Source organism: Lissotriton vulgaris, chromosome 1_1 (genome assembly GCF_964263255.1).
Source record: "Lissotriton vulgaris chromosome 1_1, aLisVul1.2, whole genome shotgun sequence".
Lineage (NCBI taxonomy): Eukaryota > Metazoa > Chordata > Amphibia > Caudata > Salamandridae > Lissotriton > Lissotriton vulgaris.
Window position 1 is genome coordinate 947,570,095 of NC_141685.1, and position 10,476 is coordinate 947,580,570.

Below are 10,476 nucleotides of genomic sequence, written 5' to 3' on the forward strand. Positions count from 1 at the left end.
CTTCAGCTACAAGAGGTAAAATAAAACTTATTTCTGTAAAATGCTCCATTGTTCCTTGGAGCTAGGGTGTTCTCTTTCAAATACCTAAAATAAAAATAATTGACAGGGTTTTATAAGTTGAAAGAATCAGCCACCCAGCACTACATTCTCTGCAACTGTCCATTCAGCATGCGGTACTTGTCCCTTTGGTTATGCACAGTACACCTTCCGTACTACAGCCTCTTTTAGTTCACAGTACGCCGAGAGATCCCTCCTGTAAACTACTTGACAGCAACATGATATCTCCGCAGTTTGGTAGTCTCACAGATCCTACAGGCGATGACAAGAAGCGGCCCATACTCAAGAACCCCGAGATGTCCCTTTCTGATTCCTGCAGTAACCTGTATGAACTCAAAACCACCCCAGGTGATGTTGTAAGGCTCTTTAAGGAGAGACTGGACAAGCGCACGAACCACAGCGGCAATAAACTGACAGTTTCTGCATTACTAACAGGGCAGGGCTGAGTTCTCGCAATGAAAATTTGCAGTTTGGAAAAGCGAGGTAGCCCCGCCTGTCTCAGGAATGGTTTCCTCCTGTCTGGGATAATATAAAAGTGTATCCCAGCTCTCAGCGGAGTGAACAGGGCACCTCAGAACTAAACTGTCCCTCTAATTTCCTGCACTGCAATTAAACAATGAAAAAGGAGCTGTGTACGGGCGCCTTCACTCGCGCCTTCATGGCCGAGCTTCTAGGCACCATGTTATTTGTCTTCTTGGGTCTGGGCTCGGCCCTGAAGTGGAGCGCAGCCCTCCCGACCATCCTGCAGATTGCCCTCACCTTCGGGCTGGGCATCGGCACCATGGTGCAGACGTTGGGGCACATCAGTGGGGCGCACCTAAACCCGGCAGTGACCCTGTCGTTCTTGGTGGGGTCGCAAATCTCCATCCTGCGCGCTGTCTTTTACATCATGGGTCAGATGCTGGGAGCCGTGATTGGAGCAGCGCTTCTGTACGCATTCACGCCGGAGAGCGTCCGAGGAAGCTTTGGAGTGAACATGGTAAGTGGGACTGGGGCGCCATCACACTCCAAGAGTGGGTGCGTAGCCGTCCTTGCGCAACGCATCACGCGGACTTCACAGACTGGACCCTGCGGGAGGTTTTATTCGGGTGGAGTTATTAAACTTGCAACAAATTGTCTCTGCGGTCCAGCGCATTTTCTTAATTTGCAGGGCTACGGGCGTGCTTTAACAAATGAAGGAAGGGATTACTCTTCTGTTGGCTGGATTTGTTAATGCCACTGGCATTTCCAGGTGGCAAAATTAGGACAGCAATAAATGCTATGTGTCACCTGTCTCGAGTGCACGACTCTTCCCAGGGCAGTAACCACAACCTATAAGATAAAGTTTACGTTCATTCTGTGAAGGATTCCGCCCTCCGTGATGAAGTGGGTACTTGGGGGGAGTCTGGTGCTTGCACCTCGTCATGGAGTTCAATTCACCTGACAACGCAGCAAAATGTAGCTCAACCGCGGCCCCCTTCTTCACACAGGGGGGTTCTTGTTATTTTGTGTGACTTCAAAGAGTGACTATCCTTCCCTTGCACCGTGAATGGCCATCTGCTTGCCCACAATTTCTTAATGCAATGCTTCTGCCAAAGAGAACATTTTGCAGGTTTTTGGGGGAAGGGGCAGGTACGCATTGTCCTTGAACGCCCAGGGAAAGGAGCACAGACAGGGTAAGGTGCATTTAAGCCGAGTTTACCCCTCACCTGCCCTCTTCTTTTCCTGCACCCTGAATCGCAGTCTCCCATAATCCGTATTATGCATGGAACCATATAGGCAGGAGAGACCAAAAGGGGGTATGTTGGACAAACATATGGCGCTTTCTATGGACTGAAAAATGCGTTAAAAAAATACCTTGGATAGGTTTTGGGACTGGCTAAGGTGGAGGTTTGGCCCACGCTTTGACCACAACAATCTCTTGTTCTTTGCGGACAGGGAAGTGACCAGCCTCGCTAACGGGTGGCCATCGCTGATTTTTGGCAGGTGTGTGTAACATGATAATGAATGTATAGACGATGTTATCCACACTGTATATAATGGGGCCTATTTACAAGGCCCTTGCGCCACTTTTACCTCATTTTCCCCATATTAAAAATGACGTAAAAGTGGCGCAATGGCCTTGTAAATCTGCCTCATCTGTTTATCATTTCATATCTCACGCATCCAGTCGCACCATAGCATATGGGATTTACTGTTGTCATGAGACTTCTCGGGCTTTTGTGTGTTTATTAGCTATGGCGTCCACAAACCAACGGGGGGCGCTGTTTCCTTTCGCACGAGGAACATGCAAAACTGCGCAGAATATTAAAAATGATTGCAATTGCTATCGACAGGTTCACACTGCCGAAGAAATCACCGCGTGCCGCTCATTTCTGGGCCTTGTTATTTTTCTCGTTGCAGCCCAACAGCAGCGTCAGCTCCGGCCAGGCCTTCGCCGTGGAGTTCATTCTCACCCTGCAGCTCGTCCTGTGTGTGCTTGCCTCCACCGACAGCCGGAGGACAGACAGCGTGGGGTCCCCAGCACTATCTATCGGCCTGTCTGTCACCCTCGGACACCTGCTCGGGGTATGTACACTTTCAGAAATCTCTTCCAAACGCAGGCACGAGAGAAATGTCCAAAATGTGTGCTAGAGTGAGGAATGCTGCGAGGCTTCGGTGATGGCTGACTGGCAAAAGGGCAGGTCGGGCAGGTACTTGATACTTGTCACAACAATATGCCTGACAGACCTCAAGGACAATAACAGCTCAGGTGCTCTTAATGACTAATGAATATGCAAGGACAGGTATTTGTTTATGATTACTTATACACAACAAGCCTAGCCGACAGGCAATGGGGCTCCAAAGAAGGCGAAAGTCAAAATACGGTCAGGAGGTCATTTGCAATGTGAATGTGGAGCAGCCAAGAGAAATAAGGGGCGGGGGGGGAGGGTCTATCCCACACATTCCCTCCACCATCCCACTACAAGGTGCTGCGTCCTAAATCAAGATAAGAGCACCTACCTGGAAACTGACCCATGACACCAACACGCTTCTCGCATACATTCATTGCAAACACATCACTCAACAAAATACACCCCCGCCTTCCCACATGCATCCATTGAAAACAGAGAACTCATTCAACAAAGTACTCACCTGCTTCCCACATGCATCCATTGCTAACACAGCACTCTTTCAACAAGGTACTCACCTGCTTCCCACATGCATCCATTGCTAACACAGCACTCTTTGAACAAGGTACTCACCTGCTTCCCACATGCAACCATTGCTAACACAGCACTCTTTCAACAAGGTACTCACCTGCTTCCCACATGCATCCATTGCTAACACAGCACTCTTTCAACAAGGTACTCACCTGCTTCCCACATGCAATCATTTCAAACACATCACTCTTACAAAAAAGTACTCACCTGCTTCCCACATGCAGTCATTGCAAACACATCACTCAACAAAATACTCACCTGCTTCCCACAAGCATCCATTGAAAACACAGCACTCTTTCGACAAGGTACTCACCTGCTTCCCACATGCAATCATTGCAAACACATCACTCTTTCAACAAAATACTCACCTGCTTCCCACATGCAGGCCTTGCAAACACATCACTCAACAAAGTACCCCCTGCTTCCCACATGCATCAATTGAAAACACAGAACTCATTCAAGAAAGTACTCACCTGCTTCCCACATTCATCCATTGCGAACACAGCATTCTTTCAACAAGGTACTCACCTGCTTCTCACATGCAATCGTTGCAAACACATCACTCTATCAACAAAATACTCACCTGCTTCCCACACGCAAGTCATTGCAAACACATCCCTCAACAAAATACTCATCTGCTTCTCACATGAATTTATTGCAAACAGAGCACTCTTTCTACAAGGTACTCACCTGCTTCCCACATGCATTCATTGCTAACACAGCACTCTTTCACCAAAGTACCCACCTGCTTCCCACATGCATTCATTGCAATCACAGCACTCTTTCGCCAAAGTATTCACCTGCTTTCCACATGCATTCATTGCAAACATAGCACTCTTTCTACAAGGTACTCACCTGCTTCCCACATGCATTCATTGCAAACACAGCACTCTTTCAACAAAATACCCCCCTGCTTCCCACATGCATTCATTGCAAACACAGCACTATTTCAAAAAAATACCCCCTGCTTCCCACATGCATTCATTGCAATCACAGCACTCTTTCACCAAAGTACTCATCTGCTTTCCACATGCATTCATTGCAATCACAGCACTCTTTCACCAAAGTACCCACCTGCTTCCCACATGCATTCATTGCAATCACAACACTCTTTCACCAAAGTATTCACCTGCTTCCCACATGCATTCATTGCAAACATAGCACTCTTTCTACAGGGTACTCACCTGCTTCCCACATGCATTCATTGCAAACACAGCACTCTTTCAACAAAATACCCCCTGCTTCCCACATGCATTCATTGCAAACACAGCACTCTTTCAACAAAGTACTCACCTGCTTCCCGCATGCATTCATTGCAAACACAACACTCTTTCAACAACATACTCCCCTGCTTCCCACAAGCAATCATTGCAAAACCAGCACCAAAGTACTCACCTGCTGCCCACAAGCATTCATTGCAAACCCCGCACTCTTTCACCAAAGTACTCACCGGCTTTCCACATGCATCCATTGCAAACAAAGCACTCTTTCAACAAAATACTCCCCTGCTTCCCACAAGCATTAATTGCAAACACAGCACTCTTTCAACAAAGTACTCACCTGTTTCTCACATGTGACAGATGTAATTACCAATGTTGTGAATAATCTTACAGGTAAGGTTATATATCATATTAATCTTTTACCGTGAAAGAGACAACTATTAATGTGCCATTATTTATTGGTTTGAATATGCATTGTTATTTATTTACGTTGTGGATTTAGGAGTTGCTTCTTATTTGAATAACTATTAGGAGATTATTAGCATTGCATCTGGTGTGTGGGTTATGGTTTGAATGTCTGCTACACGAGTTACATATTGAGGCTCCAACCATAACTTGCAAATTTCAGTGTTTTTTTCTGTTTTAATTCTCAACCATACCGTTGCTTTAAATGTTTTTTTGTGAATTTCTGTTTTTTAAACATATGAAGTGTTATAATCAAAGCTAACCATAACGTCACCATTTTTAAGTGATTTGTTTATTATCACAAACCACATACCACAGTTCCCTATGCCCTTCCATCAATGAGCAGCCAGCCTCCACAGATCAGGTCTTTGATTGTGTACCATGGGGGTTGGCCGCAAGGACTGGCCGTCACCCCTCCTCTGGCTTAGTGGGGTGGGCCGCAGGTTGCTTGATGCCTCACAAAATGCATATTACGATGATGTTACAGAGACGAGAAACTCTGCTAATATGCACAATTTCAATGCATGGGTTTTAAATCCTTGTATGATGGATCTAGTTCAATACCTTTGTTTATAATTAATAAACATGTCAAAACAGTATGTCATAAACCATAAATGCTGATGTTCAGTGAGCAATATGCGGTTTAATACCACTGTTGAGTGTGGGCTCGGAAGAGAAGCATTTAGCAGGCCATGATGCACAGTGCTTCTATAGCCCGTCTTAGCCCAGGAAGGGTTTTAAGGAACTGTGCGGCAGTGCTGACTGTGGAACAGATTACTTCCATTTGTCCCAGTGCTGTGAGAGTAGCAAGATGTGTGTCTGTGGAGGTGTATTCTCTGTTTAACCAGTCTCTCTCAGAAGAGGTTGCTGCACACCCAGCAGCACTGACTGCAAGCTCCAAGCCGCTGTGCCTCTGGCAGCATGCAATGCCCTCTGCAATGGAGTATCAGTAGCAGTGGTAAAGGAGCTCACTGTGCCTGCGGCACCATCTTTTTTTTGCTTTAAGTACTGCAGATGATGGTGTTGGCTGTGAGGGTCTGAACACTTCATTAGTTTAGATGGCACCTCATACTGACAGAAGTTTAGATGCAGGCCCAGATCTCTGTACTGGGGTGAATGTATGACATTGTTCTGCATTCTGTCCAGCAATTGTTCTTTTTGCATTCGTCACCCCGAGTGGGACGGGTATGCCCAGACGTGGGTCCCCTGCTCTCCTGATTTAGGCCCAGATCTCCGTACTGGGGTGAATGTATGACATTGTTCTGCATTCCGTCCATCAATTGTTCCTTTTGCATTTGTCACCCCGAGTGGGACGGGTATGCCCAGACGTGGGTCCCCTGCTCTCCTGATTTAGGCCCAGATCTCTGTACTGGGGTGAATGTATGACATTGTTCTGCATTCCGTCCATCAATTGTTCTTTTTGCATTTGACAGAGGCTCAGTACGCACTAGCTGAGCACCTGCAGCCAGCAGTACTGGGCGTGTCTTTTTTAGCCCTTTCAGCTGAGACTCTGGTTTAACTGGTTAAGTTCCAGCTGTAATCACTGACAGACATTGTAACTAAAATATGCGTACTAACTCTGGCTGGTGAATGAAATACACAACCTGACTGTGAAAAGGGAATGATATATGCGCGGGCTGTGGGTGGGAATGATACACATGTTCTGACTGCAGATAAGAAATGATGTAGATATGCTGACCATGTAAGTAGTAAATTATGCCATTAAATTACCTGTTGGCAGCAAATGATGTAATTGTGATAACTGTTGGCAGCTAATGGTGCAGATGTGTTGACTACCGGCATGGAATGATATGGATTTCACACCTTTACGTAAGGAATGATGTGGGTGGGCTTACTGTAGGACTAACACAACTTTTTTAGTCTCTGGCACTCGCAGTCGTACCCGAGACAGCGTTATGGTTTGGAGAAAATGAAAAGCATATCCAGAGTTCAGATGTTCAATCTACTGCCCTCTGATCCTATTCCCTATCAATTTGTAGATATACTACACTGGATGCTCCATGAATCCTGCCCGCTCCTTCGGCCCCGCAGTGATAACAGCAAACTTCTCTCATCACTGGGTAAGATTTTGATTCGCAACCTGACAAAAACGGAACAAATATTTTTATTTTTCTTAAAGTGGCATGTGCGCTCCAATAGAACGCTGGGAAGGGTTTCTGTGGGCTGTTGGGACTACATAGTATTAAAAGTAGGGCGCGGGAGGGCTTTGAGGGCCATGAGGAAAAAGTAAAGCAAGAGGGCTTGTTCTGTAGGTCTCCAGCCCAGGTACGACCACAAGCACGTGGCTGTACAAGGCCTTTAATGCATGTAAAGAGCCATACTATGGAGTTCGGCTGGCTCCTAGGTAGGGTGACCAGGCGTCCCCGTTTTGCCAGGACGGTCCCTGTTTTTAACCAGCTGTCCTAGCACATATCAAGAAATTTAGCTCATGTCCCGATTTTTAGAGAGGGTCGACTGAAAACGGTGGGAGGTGTTTTTTATGTTTTACAAAGCAGGGATAGTTAGTAGTTGTTTCAAGAAAGCAATCTAATTAACAGGCAATCTACTGGGCTTAGAAATTGCATTTTATGTATGTTCTTACTGCCTGTTCTGTAAATCTCTGCTGAGGAGCGCTCTCATCGCTTGAAGTAAAATTGTAGTCCCTCTATTTTTATGAAATGTCCCGGGTTTTTTACTTTAAAATTCTGGTCACCCTACTCCTAGGACAACCAGGAAGGGTGAAGTTGCTGAGGTTCCCTCCAGAAGCTCAAACTCCCTGCTCTTAAACTCGTTTCTCATTTTCCGCAGATCTTCTGGATCGGACCCTTGACAGGTGGGGCTGTGGCATCCGTGATTTACAACTACGTGCTCCGCCCTCAATACAGAAGCTCCTCGGAAAAACTGGCTGTGCTCCAAGGGACCTTTGACCCCGAGCAAGAGCGGGACCGGGAAGAGCACCGGAAGCAGTCGGTGGAGCTTCACTCCCTTTACAGCATTTCAAAAGCTCTGTCTAAAGCATAAGGCGCCTGGGACTGTCGTACATACAAACTATATAAATCAATGCCGTGCTTAGTGTATAGAAGGGAAATCAAAACGTGGTGTCTATAAGAATAATCCAGACACTAAACGTGGAAGACTAAATCAATGCAAGACCGCGGCCAATCAGAGGCTATGTAAGAGGGAGAGTATGTGTTGTGAAGAGACTGCATGCTGGTGGAAGACTTCTTAGTGATCTGTATGCAACTTGGTATGAAAAATAGGTTGCACTTTTGTTTTGTTTTTAAAAAGAAGGATTTTTTTCGTACGTCCTTAGTTCAATAGCACTTCCCAGAGAACGTTTAAAAATGCATAAGTACATTTAATTGAAGGTGCAATTGATAGAGTATTTTTTCAAAGTGAGATCAGAGGGTACATCCTGGAGTTGGTTTGCAGATGAGAGCGGGATCTTCCTAAACTCCGGATGTAAAGCTGAATTATCATTCTTTGGGGCATTAAGTTACTAAAACAGATTCAAGCTTTTAATTTAGACACCGGAGGGTGGAGAATATGCGAACTGATGCTGTGAAGTTCAATCTCATTTATGATAATTTGTTAAGGGCATTTTTAACTAGACGCGTGATATTCGTCAAAATGAGTAGAAAACCTATATCGGGGGCGACCCGAGCGGTACAGGTTAGAGCCCCTCCCAGACGTTGATCTGAAGAAATATTCTTCCGTATGTGTAATTTCCGGCCTGTGCTTTTCACATGCTGATATTCCAGAAATAACTCTTTGGTATTAAACTGACTGAAACAGGGGACAATAATGACACATAGTAGTCATCTGTGAACAAAAAATATTGAACCTTGAATGGATCAATTAATGCAATCAAACGTCAATTTGACCCACAAAGAAAGTAGATCCACAAAGAAAGTAGATCCAGAGCTTATGGGTTAACCTTGGGGCAAAGGAAGGAAACTTTCCATCTCAATCTAGTGTACACAGATACAGAATGTTTTGGGTGTTAGCAGGAAGTGCAGAATCGCATAGTTTATGTGTCAATAGTAAGACATCAGCAGTTCTGAGAAGATTCTATCATCTTATACCTAGAGTCTGGAGAAGATGCAACAAATGGGCTTAGGCAAACAGGGAGACGATTTAAGAACACAAATGCTGAACATTTGAGCTCACAATAAAAAGCACCAGACACCACTATGCAGTGCTTTGGGTATATGATCTATGATGCATACTTAAACCGTGATTTAGAGGAAGGTAGTAATAGATAATCCTCCAATTATGAAATAGTCAAAAATCCACTGCCTGAATTCCCTCCTTCATTGTATCCCCATGGTAGAGTAAATTTCACTGGTTGATTTTATTCCAAATTTTCCATTTCCTCCGACAGCGATAGGAGGATTTTCCATTACTGTTCAACTCTGTATCATGCCTTTGGTCATATCTTTGTCCGGGCCCGGGCTCACACGTAACCCAGGTATGAAAGGGTGCCTGCTTATCAACCAGCCTGCAAGGCATACTTGTGAACTGTGCTGGTTCAGCGACCTTATCATCTATTAGCTGCCTCACACAAGGCGAAGGGCTCATTTCTAGTCTACAGCTTGAGGCTGCTCTGCAGTCAGTACAGACGCTACCCCAAGCCACCCACAATTGCTTGCCCACTGTTTCACCTTCTTGAACATGCCATTTGGGTAATGTCCTACTAAATTATGCTGGTCTTTGACATGGTGCGGATGTAATATGTCGTCAAATTGAGGATGCCACAGGGAGCTGCATGGCATGTAATGCTGGTGTCACTGTTAAAACGACCATGATGTGCTTCATTTAATGTTGGCCAGCGGGCCTAACGTAATGCCTTGCATGTATAGCTTGTGGCATTCAATTTTGTTTAACAATGTGGTCCCTTCCATTTTTTACATTGGTGTGCCATTTATTCTGTCCCAATTGGTTTTCTAATTCTGAATTATTGCAGCACTTCCAGGCATCTTGGGTCACTTTTACTCACCCATTTTTTAATAAAAGTGCAATTCATGTTAATACAATACCGATGCTGAATACTTTTTGTTAAAAAAATATTCAGAAATATGTATATTTGTACAGTAGTTGTGATACTTTATGGACATTCAATAAAAATAAAATTAAAATTAAAGCGCAAAAGTGTCATTCTATCACGGCATGCACTTTTAATACATAAAATATGTTCTCTTTAATGATGTTGCTTTTGTTTTTAAAAAATGTGGGGAGCACAAAGAGAAGTTATGTTGTGATATAATTCTAGTTGGACGAGGAAGCACCTCGGACACATGTCTACTTTACTTCAACCAAACTGAAATCAAATAACAGTACAGGCTTATATCCTCCCAGGGCATCGGCACTGCATGATACATAAAACCACCGCCATGATATCCATCACGAGTTATCAAATCTAAACAATTACTCTTAACACTTCCACTTTACAAGCGTCACATGCTCTGAATAATCCATCAGTGGCATTTAAGTATTTTTTTTTAAACATCTTTTTATTAGCAATAATAAAACATAACACTTTACAAAGAACC

The 10,476-nt window shown here is 44.6% G+C and overlaps 1 protein-coding gene across 1 annotated transcript; it reads left to right on the forward strand.

Annotated features, from left to right (window-relative positions):
* The first annotated feature begins 627 nt into the window (after window positions 1-627).
* Window positions 628-10,067, forward strand: LOC147748250 (aquaporin-5-like). Its single transcript, XM_086959237.1, has 4 exons — window positions 628-1,036; window positions 2,440-2,604; window positions 6,925-7,005; window positions 7,733-10,067. The coding sequence occupies exons 1-4, from the start codon at window positions 674-676 to the stop codon at window positions 7,943-7,945; spliced, it is 822 nt and encodes a 273-aa protein (XP_086815363.1). The 5' UTR covers window positions 628-673; the 3' UTR covers window positions 7,946-10,067.
* Window positions 10,068-10,476: the final 409 nt, after the last annotated feature.

Bases quoted from the DNA above. Each gene is read 5' to 3' on its own strand.
- LOC147748250 (XM_086959237.1), top strand. From the start codon at position 674: ATGAAAAAGGAGCTGTGTACGGGCGCCTTCACTCGCGCCTTCATGGCC. The intron at 1,037-2,439 runs GTAAGTGGGACT...TTCTCGTTGCAG, and splicing joins GAAGCTTTGGAGTGAACATG to CCCAACAGCAGCGTCAGCTC. The intron at 7,006-7,732 runs GTAAGATTTTGA...CATTTTCCGCAG, and splicing joins CAAACTTCTCTCATCACTGG to ATCTTCTGGATCGGACCCTT.